Consider the following 16,098-nt stretch of genomic DNA (forward strand, 5'->3'; position numbering starts at 1 on the left):
GTCAATGACAAAAATGAATGCCAGACAGAGGAGTGGAAATGGGCACAGAATAGAATATTGAGGTAGTTAGTACAGAATCCCAAACCGAACCAGTCAAATAGCCAAGGTGGCGAGGATGCACAGAATTTAGATCTAGAATAACAATGAGTTTGAGCCTTAAGGGTAAAATTGTTGTGTCAGGCTTGGAGAACCGTGCATGTTGGTAGGAGCTAAACCAATTGGCATATTGGGAATAAGCAGGGAGGTGAAAGGAGTAGAATTCAGGAACAGTTGAAAGTTTATGGTAAATACTGTTGGCAAAACAAACAATTTCATTTGTTTTGTCAATTTGAAATACAAAATTGGCAATTTATTGATCAATATTTTGAGAATAACCATGAATTTGAGCAATTATCAATGTGTACTGTTTTTTTTCTCTCCACTAACACTGCCAGAACTGATTATTTACAGAATTTTCTGGTTTTATTTCAGATTTGCATCATCTTCGCTTTAGTTAAGTAATGCCCTTCAGGAAAGGGGAACTTATCATCCTCTACTTAACCAGAACCTCCAGGCAAGTCCAGTCCCATACAATATGCGTGACAAGCCACTTTGTTGCCAGGGCAACTTAGGGTGGGATCTAAATAATGACGACATGCCAAGACAATAAAATAAATTGCTATATTCAGGTAACATGATAAGGGTGGCAGAAATCTGGAAATTCTCTCTCCCAAAAGACTGCGGAAGTTGTGTAATAATTGGAGACTTCAGGATTGAGATTAATTCAGTGGTGTTGAATAAGGGCATCAAGGGATATGAAGCAATGAAGTATAAATGGAGTTGAAATCCAGGCCTGACATAATGACAGTACAGGTTCGAGGGGCTAAATGGTCTCATGCTCCTACGTAACAGGCTCAAGGGGATCGATGATCTCATGTTCTGGTGGAACAGGCCCCAGTGAGTGAACAGCCTGCTCCTACTCCCTTGTGACAATAATGTCCCTCACCCTCTCCTGTGTTTCAGACTTGAGGAGCTGAATAGTCTCCTATTGTTCTTACTTTTGCCAAAATCTGAAGTCCCAGGACAATGTTCTAGTTTGCGAGAACCACAGATAGCCAAAACACTGACCAATTCAATTAATCAGGATAAGCATTTCAGCAAGAGATTTCTATGCATTATTGTTGTAATCTTAGTTGGGTTGTTTAAGCACAAGGAAAACAGAAATAATAAACCCAACATACCATTTACAATGCATTTTATCATCACAAACCTATAATTATTCATATTGGGGAGAGGAAAAAAACACTCCATTTCTCTAACAAATGAATTATTTGAATATTATTTACAGCAATAAAAGATGCAAATATGGCTTTTAAATTATAACTTATGACAAGCAGTTCAGAGCGCTGATGATCTTTTGCAGATTTTGATAAGCCAAAATGTTATGATTTAACCAGAAACAAGTAACCTAAAAATAGACTGTTTGAAAAAAGTGGATAATGTTTTATAAACCCGAATTATTTAGACTTTTACCTTGTATCAGGCACAATCAGACTGACTAAACAGAGCTTCAAGTATTCAATTGATCTTAAGTAAAGAAACATTATGCTAAAGGCAAACAATGTCTATAAATCGGATTCATGGCAGGAAAGACAGTCACAGTGTGAAATTGTGTTCTATTGTACAAAGGAAAAGATAATGGGCAGGAAGGTTCCAGTTGAAGATCTTCTGGCCTCTTTTTTTTCTTTCTCCAGGCGCATTTATACATTGACTGACGATACCATGAAATATAAAGTGTCTTGGTGCTGCAGTCAACATTGCCCTGTTAGAATTGGTCTCCGAGTGTTCTCCACATTCACAGGAGAAACTGTACAATGAACCAAAGAGGGTATTGTCTTTGCAGGTTTCACACAACTCAGCTTGCTTCTGGCTTCGCTTCTGTTTCTTTGCTGCTTTCTCCTTCTGCTCCTTTCTTGTATTTCCTGATGTGTTTGTATTTCTCCACATAACCTTTCACAAGGTTAGCAACTTTAACTGGATTAATTTCGCCGCTTTTGCTGTGGCAGATCTGTAGCATAATGTTATCAAAAAGACATACTTTGTGTTAAAACAATCTTTCCATTTGGAACATGTACAAACCATGCTTTTTTCTGTTGCACTAGTTTGTCTTTATTTTGAGTGCATTGCCTTAGCTTGGTTGACAGCACTCTCAATTAAGAAACAAATTTGTGATTCAGGCCTCACTTCAGGGATTCAGCCCCTAATCTAGAATCTCGCATACATAGTTGTTTCATACTGCTGAAAAAGAACACATTTTGTCACAAGGTTTCCACTTTGCACCCACTAAGGCATCCACAAAAATACAAGTGTAAAGAGGAACAACATTTTATACCATATAAGAAAGTGCTGATCAGTTAGCTGGTCAATTCTGGTAGAGGTGTTGCCATCCTGAACATACCAGTTAGATGATAACTGGTAGTTAGTTAACTACTAAGCTTTGTTTCAATTTAAACCAGCCAAATCGACTGATTAGTTGAGGCATTGCCACGAACACTGAACCTGAAAATGGCTGCTGTCTAGTTTGTTAGGTTGAAACTGGTGCTGCACGTTTACATTTATTCCTGCTTGCAAAGAACAGAACTCTGTGAATTAGGCTATGTAGCTTCCATTACGCCTGCCATACTGCAAACCCCACTGACAATCAAAACCTAATGCTTACAACATTTAGCATTGTTTTGCATGAAAAGTCGCAGCCTTATGCATGAAGTTGTATGTCACACATCATGAGTTTGAGTGACATACAACAAGAGATAATTTGAGAAGGGCAAGTGCTGTGTTGCAAAACACCTTTGATGCCCCCTATTCCAACATCAGGCTTCCATGATGAATGAGCAAATGGTTCAGGATTTATTTACAATGTTGCTAGTAAAACCAATCTTGTGTGGGCTGTCACTTACAGTCCTGAAAAATGCCCAGTCTAATCCATATTACCTTGGAAGGATATGATATCACAAAAATCTGAGCAGCGGATGCAGTTAGCTTTTGTATGCTACTCCTATGCAGTAGGAACAAGAGTGATTTTTGTCATTAATAGTAATTTGGCCATTAAGCCAAAAAGTCACTGCCAATCACACAATTGAGTAATGTGGAATATTTCATTGTTACATGATATATTTGTAGGTCCCAAAGACCAGAAAATCATCTCAAACAGCATGTTCTTTCAGCTTTTTATAACACACAATGTACTGAGTGTGATTCAACAATTGGGTAATACGTGTGATAATTATGCTGGCCACCAATTTTAAATTACACTGTACTGACAGTCAGGCTCACAGCTTGGTACACATGCAAATATTGGAAGCCATACGTACTAATACACAGGGTCCTGTTCTTTGTAGATTGGATGAATACATATACATATTGCATCTGTTTCAACGTAAAACAAGTGGCAGCCATTCTCTGGTTCATTCCTCAGGGCAATGCCTTGACCAATCAGAGTCAACCTGTCTGGTTTAAGTTTAAACAAAAATTCACAGTTAACTACCATTCACCATCCAACTGGTGCATTCCCCATGGCAATATTTCTACCAATCAGAATACACTTTCCAATTTATCAGCACTCTCTTCCCATACAGCATAAAATATTGTTCTCCTTTACACTGGTATTCTTGATAACATCCGGAGTACAACTTCACCAAAATGAGTCATTTTTCAGCAATAATCTAGACTGTTGGTGCATTACCAAGGAACTATTGTCTTCTGAATAGATTGTTAAAGCAAGATTGTTTGCTCCTGCTTATATTGAGTAAATGATCCTGCAGCAGTATTCCCTTGCTGCTGTTGACAAGATTTTACCTCACCTGATATCACACATTAACTGGCCATTCCCTGAATTTGCGGTTGAATGGGGCCTTGCTGTGTGTAAATTGCCTGTCAGGTCATCCTGCACAGCAACAATCATACTGGCTCAGAAGTAACTCATTGGTTGAACTTGATTGCACAAGTGGAATGAAGGACAAGAGTAGCAAGACTTGGGCACATAATTCATTAACTCACCATCCTAGCTCCTTAGAGAAAGTATTTGTGAGCACGTTTGAACTGTTGCAGCTTTTATATAATTGAGTATTCCCAAAATTGTGCCTTACTAACTTGATTTGAGTTTTTTGAAGAGCTGACAACGATTATCGAAGATGACAGATCAGTAAACATTAACCATATGAACTTCAGCAAGGCGTTCGACAAGGTTCCATATGGTAGACTGGTTAGCAAGGTTAGATCATATGGGATCCAGGGAGAGCTAGCCAACTGGATTCAAAATTGGCTTGAAGGTAGGGGACAGAGGGTTGTTTTTCAGACTGGAGGCCTGTGACCAGCGGTGTACCGCAAGGATCAGTGCTGGGTCCACTGCTTTTTGTCAATTATAAATGATTTGGATGTGAACATAGGAGATATGTTTGGCAAGTCTTCAAATGACACCAAAATTGGTGGTATAGTGGACAGTGAAGGTTATCTCAAGAGTACAAAGGGACCTTAATCAGATGGACTAATGGTCGGAGGAACGGCAGATGGAATTTAATTTAAGATAAATGTGAGGTGCTACAATTTGGTAAGGCAAACTGGGGAGGATTGTTCATGGTAGGACCCTGGAGAATTTTGATGAACAAGGGGTGCAGGTACATAGTTCGTGAAGGCGGCATTTGGCACGCATGCCTTCATTGTCAGTGCGTTGAAAATGAGAATTGGGATGTCATGTTGCAGCTATACAGGACATCAGTGAGGCCACTTTTAGTAAACTGCTTTCAGTCCTAGTATTCCTGCTATGGGAAAGATGTTGTTAAACTTGAAAGAGTTCAGAAAAAATTTACATGGATTTTGCTGGGATTGCAGAGTTTGACAGTCAATCCCTCTACACCTCCATCCAGCATGACCAGGGCCTCCAAGCCGACCATTTCTTCCTCTCCAGACATCCCCACCAGTACCCTTCCACTGACACTCTCATTCATTTGGCTGAACTGGTCCTCACCCTTAACAATTTCTCCTTTGAATCCTGCCACTTCCTCCATACGAAAGGGGTAGCCATGGGCATCTGCATGGGCCCCAGCTATGCCTATCTCTTTGTTGGCTACATAGAACAGTCCATCTTCTACAATTATCACTCCCCACCTCTTCCACCACTACACTGATGACTGCATCGGCACCACCTCATGCTCCTGCGAGAAGGTTGAGCAGTTCATCAACATATTCCATCCCGACCTTAAATTCACCTGGACCATTTCTGACACCTCCCTTCCCTTCCTGGACCTCCCCATCTCCATCAATGACAACCGACTTAACACTAACACTTTTTTTTTTAAGGAACCCACCGACTCCCACAGCTACCTGGATTACAGCTCTTCCCATCCTACCTCCTGCAAAAATGCTATCCCAATTCCTCCAACTCCACTGGATCTGCTCCCAGGAGGACCAGTTCCATCACAGAACACACCAGATGGCCTCCTCCTTTAAAGACCGTCATTTCCCTTCCGGCGTGGTTGAAGATGCCCTTCATCGCATTTCATCTACATCCCGCACATCCGCCCTCAAACCCCACCCCTCCAACCGCAACAAGGATAGAACCTCTCTGGTCTTCACCTTCCACCCCACCAAACTCCGCATCATTCACTGACATTTCTGCCACCTACAAATGGACGCCACCACCAGAGATACATTTCCCTCAACACTCCTATCTGCTTTCCACAAAGACTGTTCCCTCCGCGACTGCCTGGTCAGGTCCACGCCCAATAACCCACCCTCCCCTCCGCATCTTCCCCTGACACCATAGTAACTGCAAAACCTGCACCCAAATCTCCCCCCTCACGTCCATCCAAGGCCCCAAAGGAGCCTTCCACATCTAAACTTTCACCTACACATCCACAAATTGCATCCATTGGTCCCAATGCGGTCTCCTTTACATTGGGGAGACCGGACGCATTCTCGCAGAGCGCTTTAGGGAAGATCTCCAGGACACCCGCACCTATCAATCCCACTGTCCCGTGGCCCAACATTTCAACTCTCCCCTCCCACTCTGCCGAGGAAATGCAGGTCCTGGGCCCCCTCCACCGCCATTCCCTCACCACCCAACACCTGCAGGAAGAACACCTCATTTTCTGCCTCAGAACACTTCGGCTCCAGGGCATCAATGTGGACTTCACCAGTTTCCTCATTTCCCCTTCCCCCAACCTTACCCCAGTTCCAACCTTCCAGCTCCACCCCATCCTCATGACCTGACCTACCTGCCAAACTTCCTTCCCATCTATCCGCTCCACCCTCCTCTCCGACCTATCACCTTCATCCCCACCTCTACCCACCTACTGCACTCCCCAGCCCCACCCCCCTCCCATTTATTTCCCTACCCCAGAGGCCCCCTGCTTCATTCCTGATGAAGGGCTACAGCCCGAAACATTGATTTTCCTGCTCTTCGGATGCTGCCTGATCTGCTGTGCTTTTCCAGCACCACTTTAATCTTGCAAAGTTTGAGCCAAAGGGAGAGGCTGAATAGGCTGGGGCTATTTTCCCTGGAGCATTGGAGGCTAAGGGGTGACCTTATCGAGGTTTATAAAATGTTGACAGGCATGGATCGAGTTAACAGATAAGACCTTTTACCAAGGGTAGGTTAGTTGAAAACGGGGGGGGAATAGCTTTTAAGGTGCAAGGGGCAAGATTTAGAAGGGTCTTTTAGGGGCAACCTTTTCACGCAGAGGGTCATGCATGTATGGAACGAGCTGCCAGAGAAAGTGGTGGAGGCGGACACCATTACAACATTTACAAGGCTCCTGGATGGGTACATGAAAAGATGGATTTAGAGAAATATAGGCCAACTGTTGCAAATGGACTAGATCAGTTTGGGATATCTGGTCAGCACAGACAAGTTGGACCAAAGGATTTGTTTCTGTGTTGTATAATTCTATGACTCTGAGTGAATATGAAGTCACTAAGGAGAACATTTCTGAGTGAACCATCACTTTGATAGTAGGACTGCAGTCACATTAGGCCGGGTATGGGGCATATTTCCTTTCTTAAAGGATTTTAATAAATCAAAAAGGTTTGTTCATCAATGTGACAGGGTCATGGTTATTTCTACTGCCTCCACCTTTTTATCATCAAAATCTCAGGCTACTGGTGGGTTTTAAACTCTATTCCTCTAGATTATTAGCACAGCTATCAGATTAGACTGATATTTAATAGTGAATAACCTCCACAGTTCTTTTTTTTAACATCAATTAGATTTTTTTCTTGAAAGTGGCTAGATTCAAGACTTAAAAGGCTATTTCCATTTAAACTTAGCCTTTCTATAGCATCTTGCTGCTGCTTTGTTGCAAGGTTCTTTTTTTAAAATTCACCATGTTCATACCTTTTGCACTGCTTTCCGTAGAATCTCTTTGTACTCTTCTTTGGTGATCTCTTTACTCTGGTAATAGGGTTTTAGTGCTAATTTGGCTTCTTCAACAGCCCTTTCTTGCACATGAAGTTTCTTTATATACTGAAATATAAAGGAACAAGTTCCATAACCATTTCCTTTTTAACTGACTTTAAAATTTCAGTGTAGTCACTATTTACTGTAGCCTTAAGCGTAACTATTTATGGTCAATACAAGTCTCCTCCACTGTACTTGCTTCACTTAAATGCATTAAAAACATCTTGCTACTCCCTTTTCCCTCATGCATTTTATTCAACTTCTCATTAAATTAATCTATGCTACCTGAACCAAGCCTTGTGGTACATTTCCACACTTGCACAACTCTGGGGAAGGAATACTTTAATGAGTTTGTGACTGAGTCAGTAACACATGTACCTCTCACTCTCTAAATTTCAGGCTCAGGTGCCACTCTAGGGTAAGAGCACAAAAATCACACAAACACCTCTATGCATTACTAAAGAACACTACATTTAGAGTGGATTTTTCACATGAGATGCTGTAACAAGATCTTGTCTGCCTTTCGGTGAGCACAAAAATCCCTCTATTACTTTGAAGAACAAGCTGGAAGGGTTGAGTGTTTATCCCTTCATTAACATCATTAAAACAGATTACTTATACTGTGTACTTCTTGCATAATAACTACCACATTTAGAATAGATTAGATTCCCTAAAATGTGGAAACAGGGCCTTCAGCCCAAACAGTCCACACCGACCCGCCGAAGAGTAACCCACGCAGACCCTTTCCATCTGACTAATGCACCTAACCCTACGGGCAATTTAACATGGCCAATTCACCTGACCTGCACATCTTTGAATGTGGGAGGAAATCGGAGCACCCGGAGGAAACCCACGCAGACACAGGGAGAATGTGCAAACTCCACACAGACAGTTGCCCAAACCTGGGACCCTGGTGCTGTGAGGCAGCAGTGCTAACCCTTGCGCCACTGTGCCGTCCGTTCCTACATTAAAGTGATTAATTTCACTTCAAAAAGTACTTTATCACCTACAAACCATTTAGCAATGTCCAGTTGTTATGAAATGTGATATACAAAATGCAAGGTTCCCTTTCTTCAATTTATCTTGAAAGGTTAGCAAAATGGTTGACTTTGCATCTCAATGTACTCAGAAATCTGTGTGTTAGACAGTTGGGTACAGCCATTAACTACTGTTCCAAACAGATATCCAATGGACTCAAAATATTACATTGTTTCTCTCTTCATAGATGATAGCAGAACTGAGTTTCTCCAGGACTTTGTTTGTATTCAGAACTCCAACATTCGAGGACTCTGCTTTCAGTTAATTATTAGAATTTACTTAACTTCTTTAAAGCACCGTGAAGTTTCTTCGATGAGGGTAAAACTGGGATCAGTTACATCATAATTTGATCAGAGCACTTCTGTCCCTGGAGATGCTTCATGTGAAAGAGGTCAACATCTTTGAGATGGTGCAAAATAGATTCACTACAATGGTGCTAGTGTTGAGAGATTTCAATTATGTAGGCAGACTGTCCAGAATGGCTAATCTTAGAGGAGAACAGGCTAAGGGAAAATTTATAGAGATGTTCAAAACCATGAATATTGAGAAGCTCTCCAACAGGAGGTTCACTTCCACTGACTAGAGAATTATGGATTTCAAGCGATTGGCAAAAGAACCAAGAAGCAATGATATTAACATTTTGTTAGATATTGAAATTGCAATAATTTGGACTGCATTGCCCGAGAGTAGTGAAAGCAGTTTCAAAAGAAATACTCAAAAGGGAACTGGTTAAACAGATATTTAAAAATTACACAAATATGGGATACAAACAGCAAGTGGTTAACCATATAATAATTTGGATAGTTGTTTCAAAGGGCCAACAGATGCACAAGGAGTTGAATGGCTTCCTCTGTGCCGTGTTACTCTATAATAGGAAGGTTTTTGTGATGCAATGTGGCATTTATCCAAGGGACTACAAGATCAATCACCAGCATCTGAATAATTAACAACTGCAGCAAAATGTTATTCGCAAATTAAAAAGGAAGCTGTAGCCATCACATCTGCTCTAAATAAAGTGCAGTGATAGATAAGGAGAGCAAGCTTATTTTGATGATCAATCATTAGATAATTTGTTGACACTAGAACTAAAGAAACAGAGCAGCTACTAAACAGTCTAGCGACCTTATGGCAAATCATTGTAAAATGAAGCAAAGATCAGTAGGCAAAACATTGATGTCACAGATCTCGCAGGTTAATCCTGAAACATACAAAATGTGATAGCTGCAACTCCACATGTGAAACCTCTTTTTTAAGCACTGAGTCACAAACAATTCCAGTAACACCAAGTATGATTTGTCAAACTTATAACATTCTACTTATCAGGAAAAACTGAACAGGCTGGAGATTTTTTTCTCCAAAAGAGAAGCTGCTGAGGGATGACCTGATTGAGGATTTTATGAAAGTTTGCAAGTTTTCAGTGTTTGATAGAGAAGACACTCCACTTGTGCGGATAAAAGAACTGGGGGCCATAAGTAGAAGATCACTCATAAACCTAATGGGGAATTCAAGAGAAATGTCTTTCCCAAAACTGATTAGAATGTGGATCTACTTACAACAGGAAGTGGCACAAATGTACATAGGGGAAGTTAGACAAACATGAGGGGGGAAAATGGCAGGATTTGCTAATTGGGTGAGAAGAAAAGAGGTGGGAAGAAATTTGCGTGGAGCACTTATCAATTGGTCCTAATGACTCATTTCTATATTGCTCATTCAAAGTAACTCTATGCAAGTTAAACTCAAATCGGTGACATACATTTCCTCTTTACATAATAAGTATGGCTAGGCATGAAACAAAATATTACAGGAAAAGAGAGATCAAATAAAGAATTGCAGAAATAAATAGAGTATTTAGTGTGGGAATTACTTATCATAGTGCTTCAATGAAAATCACACAGAGTAGAGCAGGGCAGAGATGCATTAATATCCTTGGTCATTGCTGGTCAGATGTTATGAGGCTGTCTACTCCACTAAGAAAGCTGAACTGAACTAAAGCTACAAATCCATCTAATCACTGAATTTGGCCTTCAAGGGAATGACAACAGATCCAGATCAATTTCACCCAATGCAGCTATGAATGGGAATCTCCTATTAAAGTCATTATCTGTCTCAGGTCACTCATATACCATTTTGAACAACCAATCCACTACAGCAGCACTGACAATTACCTTCTAACTCATGGGTTACTAAAAACTAACTTCAGAGTATAAATTCAAGATGATTGTCTAACAGTGTGAACATTTGTAAAGTGTTATGGAACATACAGAGTGTCACCATCTCAGTGGTTGGTGATTTCAATGAAGAGTAAATCTGTTACACATACAAGTTGGAAGATATGAACTTTCTGTTGCACTGACCCATGTCGCATAACAATTGAGCATAGACAAATGAATCATTGATGGATATGAAAGCTGCAAACCTAGTTATCCGTAATGAGGTCTAACCTTATCAGCACTATTCCAAAACATATTATTCCACCAGAATAATGCCTGGAAACCAGAGATGGAGCTTTGGTCGTTAATGACATAAACATCTGTTGTACATAGACTACTTGTCCCTGTGACTTAAAACCTGAATTAGCCAGAGATGAAACACGGGGTTCAGTTGGGATTGTGGCCTCATAAAACTTCAAGGGATAATTGGGCATCTAATATACTAGTTTATGTCTTGGATAAGTCACTAGGCAAGGAGATAACCAAACCAGTGACACAACCAATTAAGGTCAGTAGTGAGATCCAATAATCATCACCAAAAGACTTGATAGGAGCATTGGAAGCAGGTGACATATGGTTCTGGGTCTAAATAAGGGTTAGAATTGATGCAGGGTTGGTGGACTAGGCCTGTTCTTGTGCTGTATCAAATTGCATTGTACATGCAAATAAGTTTAAAAGATGCATTGATACAAATGCACAAGGCTAATTTTCAGGATTTATGGGGAATATTTCAAAATTGTTTTGGAATAGTAACTGAATTATTGCTGTTAATTTAATCTTGAGATAATAGTTTTAGGTACGTTTTCTTAAATGGAGAGAGGTTAGGTGTCAAGCAGTATCTAATTAGATTAAGTACTGGTTCCACTGGGTATAACTAGTCTATGAGGATTCCCTTACAGACAGGTTCTTTGAAAGATCATAGAATCTTCTGGCACATGAGGCCATTCTCTACCTCTGCCAGCACTTTGAAACAACCATTCATCTAGTCCCACTGTAACACTCTTTCCCTACAGCGTTGCTTTTTTAAATGCTTCAAGTATTTATCCAATTCATTTTTGATTATTAATTAATATCCTCCTAGCATCCTTTCAGACATCTTCCAAGATCATAACAAATCTGACTTCAAAACTATTTTCTCATATTGCCTCTGGCTTTTTAACCAATTACCTTAGCATGTGTCTTTTGATTACGACTCCTTCCATGCTAAAATGTTGTGTACTTCATTTATGATTTTTCACACATCTTCTCTGCTTGGATTTGATCAATCCCGGCCTTGTCTCTCTAAACAAATGAGGGCCTCATCCTGAAATCACTCTAATAAATATCATCTGCACCCTTATCAAAGCCTCAGCATCCTAAAACGCAATGAGACAATTGACTAGCATTCTTCAGTTGGAACCTAACCATAATTTACTAATGGTTCAGCAAAACATTTTCGCTTCTGCACTCTATTCCTATTTTAATAAAACCAAGGATACCAAACGCTTTTGTACAGTTTCTTCAACTCGTTCTGCTGCTTTCAAAGAGTTGTAGATTCAATCCTCAGGGTGTTTCGGTTTCTGCACTCCCCTACTTTCCAATGCTAGTTTTGTAAATAAGCATTCAGAGAGTCATAGAGTCATAAAAAACTGGTTTTGAGAACTTCTGTTATATTAACCTAATACAGCAATGTTGCACTGGAATACACATGCATTATTGGCACAAAAAAAGGACTACTTCCAGGGTAATGCTGTCATACCACAATGTCCTAGGAGAAAGTGAGGACTGCAGATGCTGGAAATCAGAGCTGAAAATGTGTTGCTGGAAAAGCGCAGCAGGTCAGGCAGCATCCAAGGAGCAGGAGAATCGACGTTTCGGCCATGAGCCCTTCATTCCTGAAGAAGGGCTCATGCCCGAAACGTCGATTCTCCTGCTCCTTGGATGCTGCCTGACCTGCTGCGCTTTTCCAGCAACACATTTTCAGCTCATACCACAATGTCTTACAATACAAACAAGCAACAGGTTTCAGGCTCTCTCTAGGAGACTCAGATGGATGCATACACAACTATGGTGACCGTGTTCATATTCTCTTACATTCTCATTTTGAGCTTTGTCTTCAGAAGATTTGTTATCGGTATCCACATTTCCTTCCATTTGCGCTACTTGCGTTTCAGCAGCCAAATTCGAAATAACCGGAGTAGGAATAGGAGTAGGAACAGGAACAGGGGGAGGAACAGGAACAGGGGGAGGAACAGGAACAGGGGGAGGAACAGCAGTTTGGTAAGTGGGCTGTGGGAGTAATGGAGGCACAGCTGTGGAGCCAATCAGAGGGATATTCCCTGGCGGCACAAGATATGGAACAGTAGGCTGGCTGACTGGTGCATAGGGAGGTGGATGCAATGGTGGGAAAGGTGGCATGAAAGGTGGCGGCATGTTGACTTGGTTAAATGCCTGCAAGGGTAAAAGAAAAAGACTTAGAAATTCACAACAGTAAAACATTTGTACCAATTAGTGCTTCATTCAAACATACATGCCATAAAGCGGTTCATACCCAAAAACTGTTAGCCATGAATCAATATACAGCACATTTGTCAGTCATAACGTTTTACAATCGACTCCAAAACTAGATATTTAAAAACAAAATCAAGGCAGTAACTCCCAGAGAACTGAGCGATGTCTGCACTGTCAGAGGGGCTATGCTGAGATTGCACAATGCTATTGGAAGGTCAATACTTAGGGAGTGCCACACAGACAGGGAAGAGGGACCGCCACACGCTCACAGAGAAAGTCTGAGGGAATGCTGCGGCCCGGAGGGAAAGTACTGAAGGAGTACTCTTCAGTGCTGCACTTCACTGGCAGTCCAGGTTAGCTGCTGAAGTCCTGACGTGGGGTTTGAGTCTTTACCGTTCTGACTCACAAGCAAGAATACTATTAAATAAAACAAACTAATGCTGGACATTTGATGTTGGAGTAATACAAGTAAAGCAATAAAACCATAAATTAATTTGAACTCTTAAATCCACTCCAGCATTCAATAAAATCATAGCTGACCTGATGCCTGATTGCAGCCTAATTCCACTTTTGTGCCTGCCGCCATAACCCTCAACTCTCACACCATCAAAAATCTGGTTAATTTAGCCTTGAATATATTCAATGACCTAGCCTCTAGCATTCAGTGCAGAAGATAATTCTAAAGCCTAACAATTTTCTGATAGAAAAAAAACCCCTCATCTCGGAGTTAAAGGGAGACTTTTTGTTTTTAAGCCCTGGAACAATAATTCTAAGCCATTTCGGTGGTGTGTTTTTTGCACCAGCTTTAACTAGTTGGGGGTTCGAGCAGGTTGAAGTTTTGTGCAATTTCTTTTGCGTTTTACTAATCATCAGAAATTGAAAAATAAATAGATTCCATTATGTGGTGAATTTTGGGTATTTGGTAGTGAATAATACCAGGATTGGTGGTTGAGGTGCAAGAGACTGTTATTCAATTTGAGCATCTAAGTATCAGAATCCAAGCACACACCAACCACTGATGGCCATCCAACCACTTTCTAAATATGTCAAACCTAAAATCAACACTATTCCATGTTGGCTGGGCACAATCCAATGCATGCTATGAATGTCACTGTTTTGGGGATGTGAACATTACTGACAAAACCAGCATTAATTGCCAAATCCTAATTGTTCACGGATGATTCGAGAATTGGTAGCATGGAAGATAGCTGGAAACTGAAGGAGGATATCACCAGGCTGGTCAGGCAAAGCTTTGACAAGTGAAATTTAGTCTAGAAAAATGTGAGATAATACATGGAGGGAGGGCTAAAAAGGGAAGGGGTTATCTTATGAATGGTAGAATCTTGGACTTACTGAAAAGCAGAGGGGCCTTGATGTGTTCACAGATACCTGAAGGTAGCATGGCAAGCATGTAAGGTGGTTAAAGACATTTTATGGGATACTTGCCTTCATTGGTCGAGGCACAGAATACAACAGCAAGGATATTATATTGGAATTGTATGAAATACTGGCTAGGACATAATTGTATGAATGCACTGTATGCAGTTTTAGTCAGCATACCACCATACTGAGATGTATAAGATTGAGGGGTACGGACAGGGTGGATACGAAGCAGTTGAAGGGTCTATAATTGAGGCGGTATAATTTTAAGCTGCAAGGCCTACATCTGCACTCCACTAAAGTAGATATAGAAATCCTTAAACCTAAGGAAAAAGCATATAACTGCACAAATACCGAGAGGCAGATCAGGTGGTTACTCAGTTTTCTTTTTACTGCCAACTCAATAGGCTGAAGGGTCTCTTCCATGTCGTATGGCTCTATATGAAGAACAGCAGAGAATGCCTTAATGATTAACCATAAGAAAGAAATGAGAGTATACGAAACTAGTTAGAAATGTGAAAATGGATAACAAGATTTTCAACAGGCATTTAAAAAGGAAATGAGTAAGTAAAGTCAAGGTTATCCTATAGTGAGAATGGGGAGTTAATAGCAAATAACAGAAGAAATAGCAGACAGAATTTAAAGAAAAAAAATTGCCTTTGTCTTCACATTACAGGATGCAAAAATACATTCTGATAATAGTTGTTAAGTCAGGAGGTAGAGAGGAACTTAGTGAAGTTACATTTATTAGGAAAGCAGTATTAAGCTTTATTGGAGTTATAGGCTGGGGAGTAGCAAACATAACCCCTATATTCAAGGAGGCAGGGAGGTAAAAAGTAGGAAACTATAGGTCTCTTAGCCTGAAATATGTTGTGGAAAGCATCTTAGGACTATTTATTAAAGAGGTTAAGGCTGGGCACTTTTAAAAAAAATATAAACTAAACAGGAAGTCAGAAGAAGAGCAGAGGACAACAAGGGGAAAGATGATGAACTATGAGGGAGGGTAAGCTAGCAAGCAATATAAAATGTGAGTGCAATAGTTTTTTAGATATTTAAAAGATAAGAAAGAGACAAGAGAGGACACTGGACAACTGGAAATTGAGGCTGGAATAGTAGTAATGAGGAACAAAGAAATGGCAGAGGAACTGAATGGGTGCTTTGCATCATGGGGACAGTGCTGAGCTGGAAGTTTGGAACTGGGGTGAGGTGGGGGAAGGGAAAATGAGAAAACTGTTAAAGTCCACATTGATGCCCTGGGGTTGAGGTGTTCTGAGGCGTTCTTCCTCCAGGCGTCTGATGGTGAGGAAGCGGCGGTGAAGGAGGCCCAGGACCTCCATGTCCTCGGCAGAGTGGGAGGAGGAGTTGAAATGTTGGGCCACAGGCGGTGTGGTTGATTGGTGCGGGTGTCCCAGAGATGGTCCCTAAAGCGCTCTGCTAGGAGGCGTCCAGTCTCCCCAATGTAGAGGAGACCGAATCGGGAGCAACAGATACAATCAATGATATTGGTGGATGTGCAGGTAAAACGTTGATGGATGTGGAGGACTCCTT

At 40.9% G+C, this 16,098-nt stretch overlaps 1 protein-coding gene across 2 annotated transcripts in view; it reads right to left on the reverse strand.

Moving 5' to 3' along the window:
• The window catches only part of phrf1 (PHD and ring finger domains 1), a 92,022-nt gene continuing 75,924 nt past the window's right edge, over positions 1–16,098 (reverse strand). Inside the window, exons 16-18 of one of the 2 annotated variants that reach the window (XM_060838979.1) lie at positions 12,754–13,110; positions 7,370–7,498; positions 1–2,047 (exon numbers count right to left, since the gene is read on the reverse strand). In XM_060838979.1, coding sequence (XP_060694962.1) covers positions 1,895–2,047; positions 7,370–7,498; positions 12,754–13,110 — 639 coding nt within the window. In that variant the 3' untranslated portion in view covers positions 1–1,894. Of the gene's footprint in view, positions 2,048–3,356; positions 3,487–7,369; positions 7,499–12,753; positions 13,111–16,098 lie in introns of those variants that run through there. The other variant, XM_060838980.1, reaches the window with a different exon arrangement.

This window comes from Hemiscyllium ocellatum, chromosome 18, assembly GCF_020745735.1.
Source record: "Hemiscyllium ocellatum isolate sHemOce1 chromosome 18, sHemOce1.pat.X.cur, whole genome shotgun sequence".
In the NCBI taxonomy this organism is placed as follows: domain Eukaryota; kingdom Metazoa; phylum Chordata; class Chondrichthyes; order Orectolobiformes; family Hemiscylliidae; genus Hemiscyllium; species Hemiscyllium ocellatum.